General features: G+C 34.7%; 1 protein-coding gene across 3 annotated transcripts in view; it reads right to left on the bottom strand.

The window, feature by feature from the left end:
• Window positions 1-424: 424 nt before the first annotated feature.
• Window positions 425-26234, bottom strand: part of LOC127842591 (protein SSUH2 homolog) — a 75622-nt gene continuing 49812 nt past the window's right edge. For 2 of the 3 annotated variants that reach the window (XR_008031714.1, XR_008031713.1), the window contains exon 14: window positions 17352-17376. Coding sequence is in view for 1 of the 3 variants with exons in the window: in XM_052372168.1 (XP_052228128.1) it covers window positions 7833-7880; window positions 8666-8770; window positions 9573-9675; window positions 10308-10400; window positions 11905-12008; window positions 13394-13518; window positions 13830-13890; window positions 15430-15559; window positions 15744-15964; window positions 16369-16388; window positions 17168-17376 (1219 nt within the window). In the remaining 2 variants the exon portion in view is untranslated. Of the gene's footprint in view, window positions 7881-8665; window positions 8771-9572; window positions 9676-10307; window positions 10401-11904; window positions 12009-13393; window positions 13519-13829; window positions 13891-15429; window positions 15560-15743; window positions 15965-16368; window positions 16389-17167; window positions 17377-26234 lie in introns of those variants that run through there. The other variant, XM_052372168.1, reaches the window with a different exon arrangement.

The raw sequence follows: 26234 nt of genomic DNA, 5'->3' as shown, positions 1-26234 counted from the left end.
CGTTAGATATAGATTTTAAGCGCTTTTAAGAATGAATTGAAATTATTGTAAAGGTTATAAGATTTATTTATGTTAAATGTCCCATTGAAAAAAAGATCAATGGGATAAATATAATACTAGTATAAGCGTTGAATAGAGAAACTTTTATGTTGCTAAGCTCGCACTCCCGGTGTTCTAAGCCTCGCATCATAAACTCTCTATTCAACGCTAACCTAGTCTTCTCTATATACTATATAATAAATCATTTAATAAAAGTTTTGTGACTGAATTGATTATAAGTTGGGCATGACATGCTCAGAGTTATCCGTAATTGAAGAAGAAATATTAGTAGTAACGTTATATTGCCAAAAGACAAAGTAGGTAACACACATAAAACTAGAGATTAAAAAGTACACCACGATGTTAAAAACACAACTATGTTACACATATAGTCAAGCAAGTTTTAATGATCATATTATAGATGGTCTTAATTGAAAATGTACATAAGTTAAGTAAATCTTAACATATACATAGTAAATGATTATTAAATATTGCATATGCATCACTTCAAATCATATCTAGAAGTGGCGCGACAGAGACCGACACGTATCCCTACGCCGCATAGATGTTATATTAAAAGGCAATTTTGGGTGGGCAAGGCCTATTTTGGTGAGGCCCCGGATGGAAAAATGTGGACATGGATGGTCGACATAAACCGTGTTGTCATAAGAAATGTTCAGTAATAATTTGGAGTAAACTGGCGAATAAATGAACAAGTTATCATAAAACAAAATTTTGGGTGGGCGGGGCGCCCTAGGATTGGTAATGGGGTCATGCATAGTTGAGATTGACCGTATTGTCATTAGAGCAGTTCAGTACCAATTAGAAGTGAATAATAATCGGTGTAGAAATGAAAAAGTTATAGTAAACGGCATTTTGGGCGGTTGTAGCCTATGTGGGCGGGGCCCTGGGGTATGTGATGTGGACATGGATGGTCGAGATAGACCGTGTTGTCATAAGCGATGTTCAGTATTTATTTGAATTCAATTGGTGAATAAATGAAGAAGTTATGTTAAAACAAAATTGTGGGTGGGCGTGGTCTATGTGGGCGGGGCGCCCCAGGGTTGGTTATGGGGCCATGCATAGTTAAGATTGACCGTATTGTCATAAAAGATGTTCAGTATCAAGTTGAAGTAAATCGGTGTAGAAATGAAGAAGTTAATGTTAAATAACATAACAAATGAGTGAAAATCTCTGACCCATCCCCATTCCAATCCCTAAACTTTTGACCCAGGGGTCAGATCAAAATTCCAAATAGTGCACTGTAGCACATTTGCTCATAGCTACCATGTGTTTTAGTTTCGTGGTTCTAGTGCTAATAGTGTAGGAGGAGATAGTGGCAAGGACAAACGGACTGACGGACAGACGGCGTAGATTACCACATAATCTCCCCGCTCCAACTCTGAGCGTGGGGATAATAAATGAAAAATAAGAATCGAAGTACTGACAGTACTGGTGTGAGGATGTTTTTAAAGAGGATGGATATAAAAGCATCAATTTAAGTGTATCTACATCACCACAATTTTGTATGTGGGTTTTGGATACGAAACAAATTTGGGTATGAAAAAAATTGGGTACGAAACAAAATTTGGGTACAAAAAAAAATTTAGTCCGAAAATAAATTTGGGTCCGAAAAAAAATTGCTTACGCAAAAAAATAGGGTACCAAAAAAATTGGGTATGAAAAAATAGGTAGGAAATTTTTTTTGTTAAAACAAAAATTGGGCACGATAAAATTTGTGTTACTATAAAACATTTGGGTCCGAAAAAATTGGGTACAACAAAAATTGGGTAATTTTTTTTTAGATACAAACAATTTTGGTAACGAAAATAAATTTGGTTGTACGGGGAAATTGAGGTAGGAAAAAAAAATTTGGATACATAGAAAAACTGGGAACGAGAACAAAATTGGTAAAGGAAATAAATTGGGTACGATATATTTTGGGTACGAAAAAAAATTGGGGGTACGGGGAAGTAGTATCCGTGGAGCTCTCGATAAAGTTGAAAGATGACGGGAACCAAGCTGCCTTTACCTTTATCAATGGCCCTGGGGTGGGTAATGTGGACATGGATGGTTAGGCGTGGGAATAACAAAGTTTCAATATTGCAAGTTAAAAAGCTTATCAGATCTTTTTTTCACAGACTGACGGACACCCATTGTGGTTCCAGTATACACCCATTGTGGTTCCAGTATACACTCATTGTGGTTCAAGTAAACACCAATTGTGGTTCCAGTATACACCCATTGTGGTTCCAGTAAACACCCACAATATGTCCTAGAGGATTTTTTTTCTGATTAGCAATTAAAAAGGCATATATATTAAACAACTGAGTTTTATTCTGTCATTGTTAAATTCCTATGAATCAGAATCATAATTAATTGCTTAGAACAACAACTAAAATCATATTTTGTTCTCTATTAGATAGTGAATCAGGATAAGGAAAGAGTTTTTACAAACAGGGAAACAGCCATAACAAAATAATTAAAATGTTCAACTAATTGGGGAAACATAAAATTATCCCAGAAAGTCAAAAAATGAAGCAGATGAAATATTTTAAACCACGGAAGGTAAAGAATTAATTGTCAGCAGAACTATTGACTATGTAAACACTGTCTCCTGCTACTATAAATACATGTATCACAGTACTAAAATAATATTCTACAACAAACAAAACAACCTTAACAAATATTATAAGTCAGTGTAATAAAGTACATGTATACAGGTATTGAGGTAATTGTTCCAAGTAGTAAACCCACTATTGGCATACTCTCATTTCTAAACGACAAAAAAGCCATCACAGAACCTTCGTCAAATTTAACAAGTTAACCAGTAAATATAGATAGAAAGCATTTAACTGGCATTTGTGGTCTGCATTATAAGCATAAGTTATACACATTGATTGTTTCCTATATTTGCATAAGATTTTATTTGAGGACATTTTGCACGAGTTTAACAAGGCCATAGCAGTAAACTAGTACTTAGTGAGTAACGAGATAATCATTTCAAATCGCGTCCAGTGTTGTAACAAGAATATTCATCATGATGGTATTAAAATACAAAATGCATGCATAAAGGTAAGTACCAGGTGAATATTGGCAAGCTTTATTAAGTCATAAAATGGACATCTGCAAAATGTCAATCAGATTTTTTTATAGAGCTTTTTCATTCATCGCAATTTAATTGCACCTTTTTCACATAAACATTTTGCAAAAAAGTTCACCTGAACCTGTATTCACTAACCCATTCTTAGATTTACAAATAAAGAATAGACGTAGAACATAAACCATACTAGGGACTTTGAATATTTACAGTCTATATGTTCTGTAAATACCAGTTAACACATATTTAAATGTTATAATGTTGATCGATGGCATTTTAGTGCTCATAGACGCAAATTGTTAGAGACATTACCTAGGATCCAGGTTTTTACCACATCATATTCAAATATGGTCTTTAGATTGTCAAGATAAAATTCTGACAAAGTAATATCAATACTGAGTCATAATTGTGGCTTCTAGAGTGATTACAAGGTTTGTTCTAAAGATTTTACAAGTCGACCTAGTTTTTGAATTTACCTAAGATTCGAACTTGGCCTATATATTGTCAAGATAAACATTTTTATTAAGTTTCATCAAGGTTGAGGCATTAATGTTGACCCTTGAGTGGTAAGAATTTTAAAAGATTCAACCATTTTTAACGCATGCAAGATAATGTCATTAGGTTTTTCTAAGATTTGACCATGTGACTTTGTTTCTGGAAGCTTTGTGACCCAGATTCGAACTCATCCTAGATATTGCCAGATAAACATACTGACCAAGTTTCATTAAGATTTGATGAACTAGAAATTTGTCACAGACGCTGATGCCCTTATAAAACATGATATGGCACTCACAAATACACTCAATATTCCACAGAGGTAAAAAAAGACAATGGGCTGAAATCGGTCCAGAACTACAGTCTAACCTGTCAATAAAGACCACTTAAGGGATTTGGTCGTTGTGGTCTTTGTTCACAGGTGGCCTTTATTCGCAGGGTCGATTGAAACTTTTCAAAATATGCTAGTAGGATTTTAACAGGTACCCTATCTATGTATGTGCTCTATTGCTTAAATGGTTGAATACTAATTCATGTATAATGTCATAGAGGATTGAACACACAGTTTTGATTTTATATTTATTATTTCAATTTCCTTATGTTTTTGTTATTTATTTCATTAATCATATCATGTATACATAACTATTGACATACTTTAATATGTACTTGAACTGACAAATTCCGTATCGATAATCTTTGCACGTCTTATCACGGAGAAATTTTAGAAAGGAATGAATATCAAAATGTATGTTTGTAATTGGCATTGTAATTGTAACGTAACCGTTAATTTTCTTAATGAGTTGATTAAAGCCCAAAACTTTTGTTTGATATATTCGGCAATTAGAACATTAATCACAAGTCACTAAAATACAAAAGCAACTTCTTACACTTTCGACAAACTGATAAATGCATAAAAGAAGCAGGTGGCTATAATTAACAATGTGTGTTCAGTAAACAAACAACTGCTATCGAGTGCAGTAAACTTTTACTTGCCAATATTTCCATAGCGACCGACGAGTATACTGGATAGATGTTTATCACGTGACTATCACAGCGTCATGGTGGCCGTTTTTGTTATTGAAAGTTGCGAAATCGTTGATTGTTATGATTGAAGTGGTCTTTGTTAGGTATCAAAATGGATATTTGTGGAGGAAATCGATGTGATTGACAGGTGGTATCTATTAAAAGGTGGTCGCTGGGACAGGTTGGACTGTATTCACACTCAAAAATCCTCTCTTCCAATCATAAACTAATTGATGTCATTTAAATGTGAAAGTTAGATTAGTAAGGACGCAAGATTGACTCAGTAGTGTGAAAGAGTAGTTAAACTAGAACAGTGCCACATGCACATATGACAGCACATACAAATCTACTATATCTCTACAATTGACAAAAATACAAAGGGCTAAACGTCGGTAAAAACTTGGGGCTGTCACTATTCCTTTTTATTTTAAATCAACTTAACATAAAGACTATTCAACTGAGAATTTTGGCGAGATTGAACCAGTCCTTTAAAACACATTTTGGGATAATATATATTCTATTGTGGAAATGCTGCAAAAAACATTGCAGCCATAATTTCTTTCTTGACAATCATCTACAAATTAGGTCATTTAACTATAAAAGTTTGAGCGAGATCCATCCAATAGTTATAAAGGATTTTAAAACACAAGCTTTGGAATTACGTAAGTATGAAAAGACTTAAAAGTGCAATGCACAATGCCTCCCATTCCGTAGGATCATAAAAATGAGGCCTCTATATGGTAAAGGGCTACACATTGATGATGTGTACGCCACAACTGACAACTATGGACGCCGGACATAGGGTGATAAAAAAAGCTCACCCTATAGACGCCAGATATAAGGTGATAACAAAAGCTCACCCTCAGCACTTCATGCTCCAGTGAGGCTACTTCCCTAAATTCTTACAATTCTACAATTGTTGCAAATGTCCGCCAGCTTTATCTATTAACAAAGTAAAGCACTGCAATAGCATATTTTAATACACCATGTTAACCAAATTATATATTAATTGCATATTTGCTAGGTTACTGGTTTTAATTTTCTGCAGTCAAACGATATGCATATTTTATTTCATGTGCATAGGACGTATCTCGACACTTTTTCGGACAGTCGTTTTGGTTACGGAATGGTTCGTCGATTTTAATTTATTTTTTACATTCTTTATAACATTTTTATAGAATGACAAAAACACATGCAGTGTTATGGATGGTGTGGTTTATAATATTTTGCATTCTACTCACCAGAAATTGCACATAGAAATACTATTAAAAAAAGAACAACAAGTGTGGTGGGTTGTAGCAGGAATGATTATTTGTACATAAGGAAGTCTACATAAACCTAATGTATTTGTAAATATGGCAAATCATTAGAATATATATGAATGATATATTTGATATTATTGAATAATGAGAATATTTGTGAATTACATATTTGATATTATATGAATCATGAGAATATATGTGAATGATATATTTGATATTAAGATGAACTCTTATATCTGTGTGATGTAATTGAGATATACTAGATGTTCCATGCATTAAGATTGTGTTTTGTTACAAAATCAGTCATAGGGATGATGATAATGTAATGACGATAAATATGTGATGAAAAGGTGCTACAGGTAAATATATTACATTACTTAAATGTGTAAAATGACTTAAATGTGTTATCATGAAGAAGATTTTAATAATAATTTATTGTTTTGACAAATTAACCTAGTATAATGATAGCAATAAGAAAAGTTGTGAAATGAACATGTTTTGTTTCTGAATAACTTAAAGTTAATATTGTTCGCACAAATTTCTCCCTGATTTTCCAAACTTCTCCCTGTTTCAGAAGAAAGGAGAAGTGACTTCTCCCTATGTTTAAGGCCTTGGGTAGTCCCTTGTGAGTTAAAACTATTTAACGAAACATATAACACTTGAAAAAAATTAAGTACCTGAAACTTCAAACAAAATTTTACACCGGTAAAATGTACAAAAGTGTAAAATAAAATGCAAGTTATAAATAAAAGCAGAAATGCTAGACTTGTACATTTGAACATCAAGAGCACAATATAAACAACACACATATTTAGACTTTAAAATAATGTGTTCAGGTATTTGATATCAATCGATTGGTATTCAAAACATCTAACAACCTTAACCCTTATACCAAAAAAAAACAACTAAATATCAAAAAGTATCTTCTAAGCTTAATAACCTGGGGAATTTTTTAACGTTTATTTGATGACAGGAAACTAAAATAATTGTGTTCATACTTTAGTTAAACATAAAGCATAGCACATTATTTAATCCCCCCCCCCGCCCAGTCTATTTTGTTTAAAATAAAAAGTATAAAAATACAATAAACTGTGTGACTTGCAAGTCAAAATCGTATAAACATATCACCATACAATTATTTTGATTTTTACACATTACATAACACATAAGATAGAATTGCCATTGATAAGAGAACAAAGATGTATTGCAAAATAACAAACCATACAACTAACTCTACACATACATTTTAAACAAAATAGTATTATGTAATTGGTAAATAAAAGAAAGGTTGCTAATCAGAATGCTTAAGATGTTATCTAAAACAAAACATGCTTATGATATTATTAATATGATTGTATTATATATGATAGAAAGCACATCAAATGATAAAGGCAAAAATGATTAAATCTCCTTATTCTTGACCTGAATTTCAATTTCGAGAAACTTGCCAACTTGTCACAAAATATGCCTATGTAAAGGTCATATCATTGATCTATGAAAAATGTATTAATTTGTTGTACAAATCAAGGCACAGAAACTATTGGAGACAACAAGAAATACATAAATCAATCCCATGAAACCAGATCTTGAACATTTAATACATATATTCATTGAATTTAAATAAAAATATTATTCAAGCTCTAGTTAAATCAGCAGGTAAGCAACCTACACACAATATTTCAGCGTAATATATCAATCCACACTCAAGTAATTGAGCAGAAACTGTTTTTGACAAACATTGCAAAATAGCTAAAGGACATTTCTAGTATTCCACCACACTCTTACTGCCAGGCAACAGCACCTGTTTGGCAGGTTTACAGAATGGAGCAGCCGCAGCAGCACTGTTGCGGGTAATTTGGGGCATAAACTTTCTTCTCAAACCCGTACACGAAGAAATCGCTGTCTGCCCCCTTTCACTTGTACAAGGCCTGCGTCACAGGGATGATCCTCACTTGATGGCGCTGAAATGTGAACATGTAAATCTGGCAAATGTTGAAATTGTAGCAAGCCAAACAGTTACTATTCAATTCGAACAAAGCACTTTTAAACACAATTAAATTCATTTCATACAAACAATGTTTTCTTTCATTAGAACCAACGCCATTTTATAATGCTCTGAATTATATACAGTGGACAGAAGCTTCAAAGGAACAAGTTCACATATTATTGTTTTTTCATTTCATAAAACATATTTACTAAAATATGTACAAAACCAAGGTATACATTTCTTTCCAAGTTTAGGATCCCCCTGTTACAAAGTCCCATCTTCACCTGTAGAGTCCCTGCATGAGTATCCCCCACCTGTTACAAAGTCCCATATGCACCTGTAGAGTATCTGCATGAGTATACCCCTCCCTGTTACTAAGTCTTATCTGCACCTGTAGAGTACCTGAATGAGTATACCCCTCCCTGTTACAAAGTCCCATCTGCACCTGTAGAGTATCTGCATGAGTATCCCCCTGTAACAAAGTCCCATTTGAACCTGCATGAGTATACCCCTCCCTGTTACAAAGTCCCATCTACACCTGTAGAGTACTTGCATGAGTATTCCCGCCTGTAACAAAGTCCCATCTGCACCTGTAGATTCCCTGAATGAGTATCCCCCTCCTGTTACAAAGTCTTATCTGCACCTGTACAGTAACTGCATCAGTATGCCACTGTTACAAAGTCCCATTTGCACCTGTACAATACCTGCATGAGTATCACCCCCCCCCTGTTACAAAGTCCCACTGCACCTGTAGAGTACCTGCATGAGTATCCTCTCGGAGGGAAAGGCAGAGGCGTGTTGGGCCACCAGTCTGTTGGAAGCGTTGTTTATATCACTGTCTGGGAAATGATTCACTGGCCAGACCTTGAACGGACAACAGAGAGAGAAAAAAAATATATTGCAGAAATAATACATAGAACACAGTCTCAATAATACATATAGCACTGCAGAAATAACTTTGTTTTAAATATTATTTTAAGCTTCTAAGTCACATATTGCAAACATTGCAAAACAATTTTTTTTGCAAAAACATAAAAACAAGATACTACTGGCATTAAATAGAACTAACTGAAATAACACTGTTGACAAGTATCAAACTTTCAAAGTACCTGGTTTAGTCACTTCAAAGTCAATTTCAAAATGTGTCTCAAGATGCTTTACAACTATGTATAACTCTCCATGTGGGCATACTTAACCAATTAATTTCACTTCCAGTGTAACTGAGATGAAAAACATCAAGTTCAAAATACCAATATGTACTAAGTTACATTTAAGCAGCGTAGTTTAATCCCCAACCAAGCTCATAATTTTTCATTGGTATTGAAATATTTGCAATTTATTTTCAATTATATTACTAGTTTATAACTATAAATCCCTCAAACGACATACATACAAATAATAATACCATTATATAAAATAAGCTACAGGAATCATGTTTGGCATGATGGTCATAGAGCCTTATTTACACCCTGATATAAGATAAATTAAGTTTGAAATCAATTCTAAATTGAACAATAAAAGAAGAAAGGTAAATAATGATTCATAAATTAAATCCCTGTTTATGATGACAGTTTTTCAGGAAGAGATGCCACGTAAAGATGCCATTAGAAAGTTCTGTCACCCTGACTTCCATTAAACAAAATATTAAACAAAAGTGTGCATTTACCTGTGGTTGTGTCTCAGAAAACGCCACTTGGCCGCTGACTGTACGAATCAGATGGTCGGGTAGCATGGTACGCTCAACGATGTGGTCTTGAAGATGGTTAGTCCTATAAAGAGCAACACAATATAAAGAAGTGAAACTCAGCTGCTAAAGCAATATTGCATACTCATGATTTACAATTTGTTGGTCTTTTATTTAAGGCAAGTGACCAAGAGCCAAAACAGTACGAAACAGCAAATTACAAAACAACATTCAGACATAGAAGAATAAAGCTGGGGTCATCGCCTTGGATTGGTCAATGCAAAGCACTGGGGGTTTAAACCCGTTTTAGAGCACTCAACTTGGCCCAGCAATATTCATGATACATATAAGTGTAAATAAAATTTAACATCATCGTGTTTTTTGCAACTCAAATTAAACACACCTCGAATTTGTTTGCAGAGAGACTGGTTAATTTGTTTTGAACTATAGCTGTAATAGGAAGAGTTGCTCATCCCATGTTATATAAAAACTGTTTGCTTGTCCATGGACATCATCTTCTCAAGGGAATAGTGAGCTTTTTTTATTTGTCCAAATAAACAATCTGATAAAAGACCTTTATGGGAATAATACTTTGTTTGGTCTACAAAATATACCGAAATTGTAAAGGAAAAAAACAGCATAAAAATTGAAGCTTCCCAGATGCAGTGACTTAGTGTATATTACTACTTACAGCAAAATACACAACAAAACCCCTACCAAATAATGCTGAGGCAGATGTAACACTTGAGCTTAGAGTGACCTTGACATTCTGAACAAGTGACCCTACCGAACCCATGGCACGTGTCACAACTGAAACAAACAGAAGCATTATGTTAGTAGCTTATGAAAATAAACATTTGTTTTTATAGAACATTGTGCAGCTTTCCTCAGCATTTAAGCGCTACTAAGTTAAGTGGCCTGGCTGTTAATCCCACCCATGATCCTTAGAATTTTAAGAAAGCAATCTACCTAATGAGCTTTCCTTTTCAGTTTAAATCAATGTGGCGCACATAAAAAAACAATACAATTTCCAAACTTCAGAGGGTCATACCTCTGTTACGTCTTTTTTTTATTTAAAAATAGTCTGTAATCACTACATTACATGTAATCCCAATTACTTGTACATTTTGTAAATTGAAAAGTGTAGGAGTACATGTATTTAGTTAGAAATGTGTCTGTCTACAGACAAAACACAAGCAGATGTCCAAGGTGAATTCAGTATACCATACTGTACTTTGATTTTTTTTTATAATACTACGTTCAAATACGTTATCTTTTTACTGGCAGAAACATTAAACAAATATCAAACTCCCAATTTGAAGGAGGCAATACAATGTGCAACCTTCTTCTTCCATGCCCATGAGACCAGTGACAGCGCTCCCTCTCATATCAAAATTCTTCTTCCATGCCCATGACACCAGTGACAGCGCTCCCTCTCATACCAACCTCCTTCTTCCATGCCCGTGACACCAGTAACAGCGCTCCGTCTCATACCAACCTCCTTCTTCCATGCCCGTGACACCAGTTACAGCGCTCCCTCTCATACCAACCATCTTCTTCCATGCCCGTGAAACCAGTAACAGCGCTCCGTCTCATACCAACCTTCTTCTTCCATGCCTGTGACACCAGTGACAGCGCTCCCTCTCATACCAACCTTCTTCTTCCATGCCCATGACACCAGTGACAGCGCTCACTCTCATACTAACCTTCTTCCATTCCCATGACACCAGTGACAGCGCTCCCTCTCATACCAACCTTCTTCTTCCATTCACATGACACCAGTGACAGCGCTCACTCTCATACTAACCTTCTTCCATTCACATGACAGCAGTGACAGCGTAACTCTCATACTAACCTTCTTCAATTCCCATGACACCAGTGAAATCACTCCCTCTAATACCAACCTTCGTCCATGCCCATGACACCAGTGACAGCGCTCCCTCTCATACCAACCTTCTTCTTCCATGCCCATGACACCAGTTAGATTGCTCCCTCTTATATCAACCTTCTTCTACCATGCCCATGACACCAGTGACATTGCTTCCTCTCATTCCAACCTTCTTCTTCCATGCCCATGACACCAGTGAGAGCCCTCCCTCTCATACCAACCTTATTCTTCCATGCCCATGACACCAGTGACAGCGCTCCCTTTCATACCAACCTTCTTCTTCCATTCCCATGACACCAGTGACAGCGCTCCCTGTCATACCAACCTTCTTCCATGCCCATGACACCAGTTAGATTGCTCCCTCTCATTCAAACCTTCTTCTTCCATGCTCATGACACCAGTGACAGCGCTCCCTCTCATACCAACCTTCTTCTTCCATTCCCATGACACCAGTTACAGGGCTCCCTCTCCAACTTCCCTTTGTAGTTCACCATCTTGCAACCGTTACCGTTACACCAGGTACAGCGCACCTGGCAAACACAAGACATAAGCTGGTCATAGCCCTTGTCCACCAAACATAATTCTATGCAACTGAAAATTGGTATCACCCCTAATGAATGTAAACAAAATGTCTTTGATGGATAACTCAGAAATGCAATCAATTCAATTCATGTTTAAAAGCAATAGGTGTGGATGGAATAATATACATGTCCCATCAGACTAACAAAATGTTTTGTAAGCTTGTCCTGACTACATATTTGGTATGCCATGATTATGCAACTTCCATTTAGGTTGAGCCTAAAAATAAATTCAAGTAAATTTTATATTTCCGCGGTTTTCAGACCACAAAAAACACAATGCAAGACATGCTTAAGTGTACAGTGAAATTAGGGTTAGAGCAGTTTTTCAATTGGATTTATCATGTGGCTTCAAAATCAATGTCGATTAGGATTCTCTCACTGGCTTTATAAATTACATTAGTAAGCTGTACTTGTTCTTATTTCAAAATGTATAATTGCAACAAGTAGGCAGCTTCACTTAACAAACATTTCCAATTACGGACAGATGCTGTATCTTTCTTACCCTGCCACTTCCAAAACACTTGTGACAGTGAATCCTTCCCATGGCTAAACAGTTGTGACATGGCTTGAAACAGTTCAAGAGTTTTAATGCAACATGATTAGTTTTGTCTATCTTACCTCCAACAAAATACCAATTTTCTAAGTCTATGGTATATGCTTACAATGTTTTATTTGATATTTGCTGCAGTACTGGATTCAAACGTGCTTACATCCAGTAAGTAAAATCACAGTTTATTTACAAATCTTGAAAAAGTATGTTACAGCTTTTACATCAGCCTTCAATGAAAACAAACTTTCAAAAGTTCAAGAAAACCTTTATTGGCAAATCAGCTGATTTTCTGTCTATAATATTAAGAGCACACTTTTGTCCTGAGTATGACCAGCTTCTTGTTCAACCAATGTTATCCTTTATTGTACCAATTCTTATATTCTAGACGCACCACTCTTCTATACTGTATATATACTTATTTAGTAGACAGGCAAACAGCGAGAAAATATGTCCAAACTTAAAAAAAAAATCAGATTTGTTTCCAAGTTAAGCGCAGGTTTTTGTATACTTCATGTTGTATTATATCACATTGATAGACAAAGTATCTAAAAATACTGATCATTAAAAAGTGTGCTGCTAATGTCAAAAGTATGAAGCTTATATTTTATGATGTATTTTCATTTGATTGATATGACATAAGTTATTGGATTAAATACAATAGTTAACCATTAAAGCACAAGTTTAGAAGACCCAATTCAAGATTTCATTGAAGACCCTTCTCAACATGAAAAATACTTGACCCATTTAAAAAATGGTAAGAATATTACTGCAACTGCAGGCTTACTTTGACAGAAGCTGTGTGTGGGACTTCAATGGATGTTTTCTGGTTCTGGAACACCGCTGGGGGCGTGGCCGGTATGTCCCAGGGTCCGGGGGCTGGGCCGTTGTGGGGGCCATCAATCACCTGACCTGTGAGAACAGGAAGCTTGATAATACAAACATTTCATGTCAATTATCACTCACTGAGGAATCTTACTGATACACAAATGTAAATGAAATACTATCGATCCTGTTGGCATACTTTTTCTTACCTGATATAAAAGTGATCTTATGGATACAAAAAATCATGCGAAATATTTTTTATTGATACATCATTTCTCACGTGAAATAATTGTACTCTTATTTAAACACAATTTTTGCACAAGGAATTACCCAAGCAATCCTTGGATTTGCATTCCAGCTCTCAATCAACTCAGCAAGCTAGCATTTCAAATACTTACCAATATAAGGTTCATAGGCCCAGGTTGTGGATCGTGCTTCCCCAAATGTCTCCAATGTATACTGAAACAAACAAACAAACAAAAAGGTAACCACAGTTAGACCACTGCAAGTCTCAACATAAACCATGGGCCCAACGGTCTAGTAAATTACTGTAATAGCAGAACTATTGAGTTCAAATAATTAACGAGAATATTCCATTTGTTTTATACCAAGCTAAAGAAACATGATTAAATTATTTGTTGTTGTTTTTTGTAATCAGCAAACTATGTTGATTTGATTTTAACAGTTTAAAAGCCATGTATTATATAACCATGTATAAGATTCACAAATTGTTGTTTGTTGGTTGATTAAATTATTGCTACACAAATCTAATTTGATTCACTTTAAGATCTGAAAAATATTTTGCAATGAAATAAGAATCAGGTATTGCTTTTGCTTGGTACATAGTTGCAGGGATAAGAATGGTTAATAACCAGCTGTTTCAGGTCCTTTGACCTCTAAGTCTGATTATGACCTTAAAATTATCTGCCTAAATTAAATGACACTGTTAAATAATTATTATTTTGTGGGACAGAATTTTTTGTAAATTTCATGGGTTGACAGATCAACAAATTCAACACAAACACAGGGATAAATGACCAACCCAAACTGCTTGTCATTTACCAAAATAAACAAGATGTGTTTGTGAAACACTATGTCCCTCATATATTTGACCTTTGACCTTGAAGGATGACCTTGACCTTTCACCACTCAAAATGTGCAGCTTCATGAGATGACATGCATGCTAAATATCAAGTTGCTATCTTCAATATTGCAAAAGTTATCCCAAATGTTAAAAATTGCTGCAAACAAACAAACAAACAGACAGGGCAAAAACAATATGTCCCCCAGCATAGACTGGGAGACATAAAAATCCACAATATTACATGTCCACACAAAAAAAGTAATTTTTATAAAAACCTTGAAATTTCATGTGGAAAGCTATAAATGATTTTACAGTAAATTATAAAATTGCAGTGCTTGAAAGATGAAAAACATATACATGTACAGATAATATGGCAGACAAGTGTTTTATGATGGGAATAAATTGCCAAAGGTAGAATGATGCTGAACAAGAGTTTAACTACTGGTTCAGCGTTGAGACATTTTCTTCTTATCCATTGAAAGACTAAGTCTCACAACACTTGTGATTTAGGTTTTAAAGTTCATTATTTCAGTTTTTCATTAAATATTTGCACAATTAAATTTAATTTCAAAAGATAATTACTCTTTTTGCGTGGAGGGGAAGTCCTGCAGAGGGGAAGCAAAAAGAAGCAGAGCTTAGCATCTAGCTATTACCCTCTAAATATTTTACCCTCTAAATCTGTAGCCCTCTAAATCTATTGCCCCTCTAAATAGTTTGGCCTCTAAATCTATTGCCCTCTATATCTATTGCCCACAAAATATGTTGCCCTCTAAATCTTTTACCCTCTGAATATATAGCTCCAAATCTTTTGCCCTCTTATTCTATTGCTCTCTTAAAATATTGCCCTCTAAATCTTTTTTTACCTTAAGTTTCCTACTTTGTGGATGGATAAAACAATCTCAGCCATAACTTACATGGAAGGCGCTGGTAGCTATGAGGTCATTAAAAGTCAGGTTAGCAGCGGCCCCTTTCCCGTAACAGCAATTTTCTGCAACGTGTTGAAGAAGTGCCTGGCGAGTCTCATGCTCATCGATTCGTGGTAAACTAACAAAAAGAGCAGAGAAAGACCCCTTTGTGGAAGTGTGGTACAAGCACATTAAACTCTGTGCACTATACATTTTCTTTATTTATTATTATTGGAAATGCATTTTAATTCTTTAAAAATGAAGAAACAATAAACTTATCACAGAAGAGGAGCAATTTCCAACTAAGAGGCGTTTTTTCCTACTCGTGTAACTCCTCCCTCCTAGGCGGTTCTCTCACAGTCGCCTCAAAGGTAGGAGGCTGCAACATTGCACCATCAAACCCAATGTTGGAGTAGCCCACCACTGAGTCCATCTTCTCCAGGGGCAGTGCAGATGGCGCAGTGGTCACTGCTTTGGGATTGTCCTCCATGTCTGTGTCCGGTGTAGGCCCTTGAGACTGGACCTGAACAATCACCTGGCATCCCTAGAAGTGTATGTATACTATAGGGTCAGTGATTTCCAAAGATATTCAAGTAAGTTTCATCCATCTTGGGAAAGTATCTTGGTTACATAGGAAATTCATGATATTAAATCTTCAAAATCAGGAAACCTTCTTATTTCTAAAAAACTATGCAAAATTACAATTTAAAACAAATTAATATGAATGTAACAGCAACAATTATTTAAATTTCAGTATAAAATAAAAGCCTATCAGACACATGTTCTTATTAGATCAAACTCCTGTCAGACACATGTTCTTATTATATCAAACTCCTGTCAGACACATGTTTTTATTAGATCAAAAGATTAATTTTTTGCTCAGAAAAATCCAGTGCCCTGGGCGGGATTTGAACCAGGGACCTTCTTATCCCTAGACCAGCATCTTACCACTAGTCCACTGTCCCCACCTGTAAGACAAATGTTCTTATCAGATCAAAGTCCTGTCAAGAGCATGTTCTTATAACATCAAATTCTTGTCAAACACGTTCCGTTACATAAAATTGTTGTCAAATTTATATTAGATCAACTTCTTGTCAGACTCATGTTCTTATTAGATCGAATTCTTGTCAGACACAGGTTTGTATAAGATCAAATTCATGCTAGACACATGTTTTTATTAGATCAAATTATTGTCAGACACATGTTTTTACTAATAAAATTTATGCCAGACACATGTTCTCATTAGATCAAATTCTTGTCAGACACAAATTCTAATTAATAGATCAGATCAGATTTCAGACACATGTTCTTATTAGATCAAATTCTTGTCAGACCCTGAGTAAATCAGACAGACTTGCCTACTGTTTGCATGTAAACTTGTGAAAAAGTCTTGTCAAATATTTAAAGTGTCCACCTTTGTCATACAATTTGTGAAATATTTGTGAATGTCTGACAGGTTTAGAAGAGTTTTAAGGCTGCATTTTGTTTACATGCTTCATAAAAAATTTGGCAAATTTTGAGGTTTGGAGCTCCTTACAGCCTGTTTGAATCCCGAATAAGATACATTTTTATTTTACCTCTCAAAGGCGGTTAGATTGGTGCAGTTTCAGATATAAAAAATTGTTATTGCCCAATAAAATAGACAACAACTGACTGCAAAAGCTCACTCTTTGCTGAAACAGTTATTTTAATATAAATAAATATGGTTTCAGTACAATTAATTCAGTTGTGTTTTGTAATCAAACACCTTGCCCCTGTGGTGGTCCCCCTTGGTACTGGCCTGGATATTGCCCCTGTGGAGGGCCACTTTGGTACTGACCCTGTAGCGGGCCAGAGGCATATTGCCCCTGTTGAGGGGGCTCCCCTGGGTAGGATCCTGCAGGAATTACCTCTTGGTACGAGGGGCCCCCAGCAGTGTATGGTGTTGAGCTAGAGTACCCTTGATTCATGCTTGGTCTGGAAAAAGAAATATACATGATTTATATCATATAATACTGTGGCTAATACTTGTGAACTCTATAATGAATACTTTTCTTATAAATAGAGTAAAGTGAAGGCTTTAATTGTATAAAGTAGATTTTTTCGTGCAAAAGAAAATGACAGTTTCAACATTGCAGACATACTATTTTATCGATTTAACCAGATTCCCGTCCAAAAAACATCTTTTTACCATAAGGGTTGTTAAAACCTTTCCCACTTAGAAGCAAAGTAAAAGCATCACAGCCTGCGAATACCCGCAGTCTGTTCAGGTTTTATGCTCTTTGTTGCTCATCAGTATCTTATTAAGGGTTAATACTAGGGATGGCAAAATTATTCGAATATTCGAATATTCGATTGAATGGTCAGCATTCGAATAATAAAAATGATATTCGCATATTCGCATTTTTATACAACCGTAATTTCACCAATATTTAATGACCTGCGATCCGCTTACTAAAAGCAACCAAAATCATCTGGGAGTAACATGTTTGACGTGACGTTCTTCGTGTCAAACTGATAACCCGGCCCGTATCAGTGTTGATTGCGCAATGCAATATACACGCTCTAAGAAAGGCCCCGACTGTTTTCGCCAATGGGGTGCCAATTAACGGTTTCAATTGACTGGCGAATAATAATTAAGTTTTGTGATCACAGTATGTACAGCCATTAAAATGTGTGAATAACTCAAATCGCGCAATGCAATATACTTAATATAAGAAAGGGCCCGAACTGTTGTTTGTCAATTAGGTACCAATTAAGGGCTTCAATTTACTTGCGAATAATAATTTAGTTTTTGTGATCACAGTTTGGACAGACATTTAAATATGTGAATTACTCAAAAGGAACAGATGATATAAACTAAACAATCATCAAGGAATCATAATTCAAATCTGAAAATGCCACCAGCCCCTTCTGCAGTATGGAATACTATACACGGTCTGAGGATAAGAAGACCGCAACGTGTAATGTGTGTAAACTTAGTTTTACATATGCGCGGTTTGCTACAAATCTGTGGAATCAATAAAAAATAAAATTCTATGACACGATGTTTTTCATTCTATTTGTGCCCGATCACAGTATCGGTCATAGTATTAGTCGACAGCGTACATTTTTTTTAGATAGCAACGTTAATAAACAGCCTCGTATATAGTAAACGGATATAACTTACAAACCAATGGAAATTAACACATAACATGGTAAAATCAATCCAGCCGTTTTATGCGAATATTCGAATATTCGATTGAATGAATTTGCGAACATTCGAATACCGATATTGGTATTCGATGCCATCCCTAGTTAATACATGCCTCAAGGTCAGTTGCAGGTTTAGACTGGTGAGCTATACATCTTCCAATAGAGAAATAACACACATTTGTGTTGAAAAAATGCCCTTAAGAACTTTAAAAAAATTGTCTGTTTCCACTTACATGACTATTCTTAATTTTTAATGACAAATCCTAAACTTATGATGTTAATTCAGGCTGAGTTTTCTATAATGTTTGCTACTTTGGATCATATTTCCAAATAAAAAGAAAGAGGATACAACGTTTTTAAAGTTCTGCAGGCTTCTTTACTTGGTGGAAACACTTTTGATATTAAATACCTACAAAGTATTTTATTTAGGCCTAAAATAAAAAAAAGTTTAACTGAAATTGATATGTTTAGCAAACAAACCAATTTGTGTCTCAATGTTATATCACCACCCAGTTCAACCCAAGAGCTGTCAGAAGACAGAGCGCTTGACTTTTCGAGTGTTTGACAGTTTAACATAAGCCATCATGGGATAATTGTTCATATTCAATAAGGTCAAGGTTATATAGTAATATTCTTACTGGAAGAGGACCATAATTGAAACATATTGATCACATATGTTTTTAAAAAGTGGTACATTATAGACAATTCTGAGTTCAATTATATATTCCACAATCTATTGAACATTTGTAAAGACATAAAACAAACTAATAAGATTATATTTCAAGTTTGATAGCAATAGCTTGGGTGTCTTTCAAAAATAAAATCATAACAAGATGTGTTTGTGAAACACTATGTCCACATATATTTGACTTTTTACCTTGAAGAATGACCTTGACCTTTCACCACTCAAAATGTGCAGCTCCATGAGATACACAAGCATGCCAAATATCAAATTACTATCTTCAATATTGCACAAGTTATGGCAAATGTTAAAGTTGGCGCAAACAAACACAGCAACAAACCAACAGACAGGGCAAAAACAATATGTCCCCAACTATAGTGTTGGGGGACATGTAAATAAATATTTGTGTTTTTTAACCATGTTTAAAAAAAAAACAAATCTTTTTGTGTTGGGGGTATTGAGAGGGGGAATAAAGTGGGGGTGTGGTAATTTATGAGATGAGATGCGTGGGGGATGGTTTGGGTGGAGTCCATTGTTGTATGTTAGGAAAGTGTGTGTTTTTTTCGAAGTATAAATCAAATCTAATCCTAAATAAAGAAGTTAAGCAAAAATTATTTATTTGACCTTGAGATTCAAGGTTGTTCAAAGGTCAAGGTCGAATTGAACTTGCCAGGTACAGTACCCTCATGATAGTAAGAAAGTATTTGAAGTTTGAAAGCAATAGCCTTGATATTTTAGAAGTAAAGTGCATATAAACACAACATTTAACAAAATATTCAAAGTAACTAAGTCAAAAAAGGGCCGTAATTACGTCAAAATGCCAACCAGAATTATGAAACTTGTCCTGTACAGTCCCCTTATGATAGTTAGCGAGTGTTCCAAGTCTGAAAGCAATATAGTAGAGGCTGTGGAAGGGTATACCCAGACAAAATTGGAACAGAACTTATATTTCCTGAAAGGTTATAAGCTTGTAGATTCTGAAATAACAAAGTTCCCCTAAATTCCCATCCGGGAAACCTCAGAATCCAAGATGGCGTCCAAGATGGCGTCTATTTTGATACTATTAGCACTTATAAGATTATTTCTTTAAAAGTATAACTCTTGTGTGCATAAATCTTTTGAAATAAGGATTTAATAGCACACTTCTACAAATCGCTTGTTTTCATACTTAAATAACCAATATGGCGTCCATTTACTTAACAAGGCTTTTTTTCTAAATTATTTTAACAATTTACAGTATTTTATTGTGAAAATTGTTGCCCACATTTACATAATGTCACAACAATAACATGTTCGCACTTTTCGTTTGTTTTATCAACTTGAAAATCCACTATGGCGTCCAAAATGGCGTCCAACATGTCTGCAATGTTCCTCAAATGACCTGTTCTTATATTATATAATAATTTTCGTTCTATTTCGAAGTGGAAATTACCATTACAATATACATAATGTCAAAATTAAAGTTTCAACTTAAATATTTTTGACTGAATTCAGGTATGTACAACGTTTCAGGTATGTAATTACAGAGGTAATTACAGTGGGTGGGGTACCGTTAATTTTTACGACATACAATTAAACAATCTTTTATTGCTTAAAATGTATCGTTTTATATATAGTACATTTTAATTGAAAATACACTTACTTATACTTGCATCATAAAGAGTCAAGATATCAACTACATTAGTCTATCAGAGATCATAACCCTTTAAAACATATCATAGAATAAAGTATACTTTCTAAGCACATACTCCTTCAGAGTTTCAAAAGCAATAATGTTTAATTGCACCATTTGAATTAGTCTATTAATATTTGAAAAAAAAGAAGAAAATTTGGTATTGCATACTTATTAAAGTAATTCATTCTAAATGAAGGTGATTACAAAATGTCAAAACCATAGAACTCTTATTATATTTGAAATTGTGCCATGAATCCAAGTTTCAGTTCCAACACATGAACCAATTAACCTTTCTTTGAAATAACGACGCTGTCTGAATCCAACTATAATGTACGTATATAGACACCGTTTACTCCACTGATATCTCAGATTGGTTTGTCCATGATCCATCACAATGTTTACAGACAATACTGCATCTGAGTCCAAGTTTTCTGCACGTACATATTGGATTGGCAGTCAGGGTTCATCATTCGTTGGCTCAAGGCATTTGAATAGTCTAGGGTTCTGTAGCTCCCCGGGTGTATATTGTCCAGGTTAATCATGGAACTTAGGCTGGAAATCCATGGTATAACATGGAATTCCATGGAAATCCCTGGAATTTAAACAGTTTCCAGGGTTTTCCAGGGTTTTGTTCTAGAAATGCCCATGAAACGTGGACTTTTTTTCCAAGCATTTTCCAGCCTTGGATGGAAAAGCATGGAAAAGGAATGGAAAACACTGGATTTAGGCTGGATAACCATGGAAAATATTTCCAGAAAGCATGGAAAGTGGAACATAGAATTTTTTAAGCATGGAAAAGACACTAACATTTTCAGCTGACCCTGGACAAAACTTAGACTTTATAAGAGGAGAAAATAACGTATAAAAATGCAACACATTTTTTCAAAGTTAATCAGAGTTCAACAATTTACACAACATATGAATAAAACATAAAACAATGTGCATAGTTTGGGCAGAAATAGTAGTAGTTATAGTTGTAGTAGTAGTAGTAGAAGTAGTAATGCTGGTGCTGGCAGTAAAATATGTTGTAGGAGTAGAAGTAAAAGTGGTTGTTGTATAAGTTGTACAAGCAGTTAAACTACTGATAATTATACTATTGGTGCAAATTTAAGTGACAGTAGCAGTAGTAGCAGTTATTATTGTGTTGTTGTTTTAGCATTTACAGGAATAGTAGCAGTAATGGTAGCAATAATAGTATAAATAATAATAACAATACTAGTAGCAGCAGTAGTAGTAGTAGTTAAGGAAGAAGCATTAGCAGCAGCAGCATTAGTAGTAGTAGAAGTAGTAGTAGTAGAAGTAGTAGTAGTAGAAGTAGCAGCAGAAGCAGTAGTAGCAGTAGCAGCAGCAGCATCAGTAGCAGTAGTAGAAGCAGTAGTAGTAGCAGTAGTAGTTGAAGTACTAGTAGTAGTAGTAGTAGTAGTAGTAGTAGTAGAAGTAGTTGTAGTAGTAGTAGTAGTGGTAGTAGTAGTAGTAACAGCAGCAGCAGCAGTAATAGTAGTAGTCGCTGCGGCAGGAGTTGTAGTAGTAGCAGCAGCAGCAGCAGTAGCAGTAGTAGTAGTAGCAGCATCAGCAGCAGCAGGAGTAGTAGCAGCAGCAGCAGTAGCAGTAGTAGTAGTAGTAGTTGAAGCAGTAGTAGTAGTTGAAGCAGTAGTAGTAGTAGTAGCAGTAGTAGCAGCAGTAGTAGTAGTAGTAGTAGTAGTAGTAGAAGTAGTAGTAGTAGTAGTAGTAGTAGTAGAAGTAGAAGTAGCAGTAGTAGTAGCAGTAGTAGTAGTATTTGTTGTTGTTGTTGTTGTGGCTGTTGTAATAGTAGTAGTAGTTTTGCAGAAGTAGTAGTAGTAGTAGTACTAGTAGTAGAAGTAATAGTAGTAACTTTCAAAGCAATGCCTACAAGTTTAAATTCCTTAACCCTGTTCAAAGTGTATACACACTCAATATTTAACTACAGTCCAGGTTTGCAATTAACAAACTATCTGATAACCCTGTGTGTGAGTCAGATATGTCTGCGGCTAATCTATTGGTTATAAAATATCACAGCCTTTTCTGATTGGCTGAGTTCAAATACAGAAAGTTTACCTGTTAGATTGAAATTCTGGAGTAGGTGTATTGTAGAAAATATGCAGGTTAAACTTGTTGTTAAAATGAAGTTAATGTAATTTCACAAACAGTAGAGTTAATGAGTTTTTCCATTAACAAGAATTTCTTAAAATAATAATGTATAGATGTCATTCGGAAAGTGACATGAAATGTTGTTAAAAAGTGATGCATACAAGTGTTTCAGAAGTCTGTCTAGGAATAGAATAACAACTGAAGGTTTGTGCTTTTCATTATTTCTAAATATTTCTTTAAATTTATTCTTCTTATGTCATCATTGTAGACCTTTTTTATGTGACATTTTAGGTAAAAGTATGGCAAATATAGATGTTTAAAAGCAGCTGTCACACACATTTTCACTAAGTGCAGTTTGCAGCTTGATAAAGGAAGTCCTATGTGGAGATATTAATAAGCTTGAATGTAGTATCAGAAGATTATAATGCATGGCTAGGGAACTGAGGCTAAGGGAGTTATGTGCTGTGCAGGATGAGAACTCAATGCTCATTAATGCTGTTATTGTTTATAAATAAATTAATTAAACCAATAGCATTGTTTTATAGGTTTCACTGTGCATTTTCATACCAATAGAATTACACATCATTCTAATTATAGCAATAATAAATTTGTACTAATCATACCAACAAATTTTGTCATGCTATGCTTTGTGATGTATTAACTTCATTGTAAGTAATTATTTAAAGACAATTTTACTAAATATTTAAAACAATACTTGAATTATTTTCTGTATACATTTTCATTATGTGCTTTAAGTGTAGCTGACCAGTTGATGGAAGATACTGCAGAATTTGGCAGGGAAATAACCCAAGACAGCAAAGCGGCTCTTTTGGCGCATTTACCAAGAGGACTAGCATGGCCACAAATTCATGGTAAATATTGTAATGCCCCAGGCTCATATAAGTAATTTAGTGTTAACCACCTGAAAGTATTTTGTCTTTTTGGTATCCAATATTTTGGTCTAGTTTCAATTACAGGTTATTTTTATATGAATTAGTAAATTAGTATAACTTTCATATAGCAATATCTGAATATAAAATTCCTATATATGTTTGAGTTTCCAGATACATGCTAGTGTACCCCGTTTTGGGGCATTTAAGAAAACAACAATATAAATTTCAAAATAAAAGAGAGTCATATAAAAATATAAGTTAAATCACCAATTTATTTACTTGAAAGTCTCAGTTTTCCTGTGTGGTTGCCTGTTTGCAAGTAGATTAAAGCCCGCTTGCAAACTTTAAGAGAATAAATTTCAGTAAATGGAAAAGAAATAATTGCTAACTACTTAGGATCGTGAATGTTCGCTCAAATACAAAAAAGCCAGATGTACCGAATTGAGCAGTGCTATGAAATATCTAAAATAGTTTAAAATATGAATGAGCATTGAAGTATAGATATTCAATCATATGATTGCTGCACATTTACTTTTACAGATGAATGTAAAAAACTTATGACTTTCTTGTAATATTGTTTGCTTTGTTTTTCTTTCAGGGATCATGCAGGAGCCGAACAGTATAACAGCAGTACAAGTTCTATAAAAGATCCACGACCTACTGAAGCCCAGCTAATTAACAAAAAAGTTTTTAAAAACTGTAATTTTATCCCACCTGGGTACTTATAATTTACTAAGCTGCCTACACAAGTTTTGGACTTGCAATTATATTTTAAATTGTCACTTGGAAAGTAATACATGTACATGCATTATGTTCTGAATTTCTTTGAACAATAAAATTATATAAAAGTATTTTAATGAAATTAAGCACCTAAATTGCATTAGAGTGAAAGTAGCTGAGAACAAGATGTGTTTGTGAAACACAATGTCCCCCTATATGACGTTTGACCTTGAAGGATGACCTTGACCCTTCACCACTCAAAATGTGCAGCTCCATGCATGTCAAATATAAAATTGTAGCTTCAATATTGCAGAAGTTACATTACATGAGCAATTTTGACCCATATATTTGACCTAGAAGGATGACCTTGACCTTTCACCACTCAAAATGTGCAGCTCCATAAGTTACACATGCATGCCAAATATCAAGTTGCTATCTTCAATATTGCAAAAGTTTTCATAAAATAAGCGATTTGTGCCACATATAGTTGACCTCTGACCTTGAAGGATGACCTTGACCTTTCACCACTCAAAATTTGCAGCTCCATAAGTTTCACATGCATGCCAAATATCAAGTTGCTATCTTCAATATTGCAAAAGTATTCATAAAATAAGCGATTTGGGCCACATATATTTGACCTCTGACCTTAAAGGATGACCTTGACCTTTCACCACTCAAAATGTGCAGCTCCATGAGATACACATGCATGCCAAATATCAAGTTGCTATCTTCAATATTGCAAAAGTATTCATAAAATTAGCGATTTTGGCCACATATATTTGACCTCTGACCTTGAAGGATGACCTTGACCTTGACCTTTCACCACTCAAAATGTGCAGCTCCATGAGATACACATGCATGCCAAATATCAAGTTGCTATATTCAATGTAGCAAAAGTTATTGCAAAATGTTAAAGTTGGCGCAAACCAACCAACCAACCAACAGACCAACCAACAGACAGGGCAAAAACAATTTGTCCCCCACTACTATAATGGGGAACATAAAAATAGTATCCTTGTGCTCATGGGCAGCTACATATATTGTGACATACATGAAGCAGCTAAAATAACTTAAATTTTTCATTTTGTTTCTTGTATATCGTTTGTACAGGGTTCGTGAATTGTTACTGTATATTACTTGACTTGCTTGTATTTTGTTACTTTGAATACATGTTGTGAAGGTTTCATTATACTTTTAACTTTTAAAGTAGCGCCTGTTCTGTTATGTAAGGGCCTGATTTATGATAATAGACCTAGAGGCTTTGTAAGAATGTATTAAACAACACTTGTTTGATCTGAATAATTTGTTAAATAAATGTAACACAATTTGTAATCTGATGTTATATTTTGATGAATTGTGAACAAAATAATACATCGAAGAAACTAAGGCATTATGTTGATTTTTTTTTTTTAAATCTAACCTTAAATTATGATTTACTTAAGCTGTGAGTATTGTATTCATTTAATACATGAATATTGTTTTTAGACCAGAAATTTCTTTTTCTATTCAGTGACCATGGTAAACGCTGGACAATTTTCCATGTTATACCAGGCATCCATGG

This window comes from Dreissena polymorpha, chromosome 8 (genome assembly GCF_020536995.1).
Source record: "Dreissena polymorpha isolate Duluth1 chromosome 8, UMN_Dpol_1.0, whole genome shotgun sequence".
In the NCBI taxonomy this organism is placed as follows: Eukaryota; Metazoa; Mollusca; class Bivalvia; order Myida; family Dreissenidae; genus Dreissena; species Dreissena polymorpha.
The sequence above is the reverse complement of the archived record's forward strand: the minus strand, read 5'-3'. Positions and strand labels throughout refer to the sequence as shown.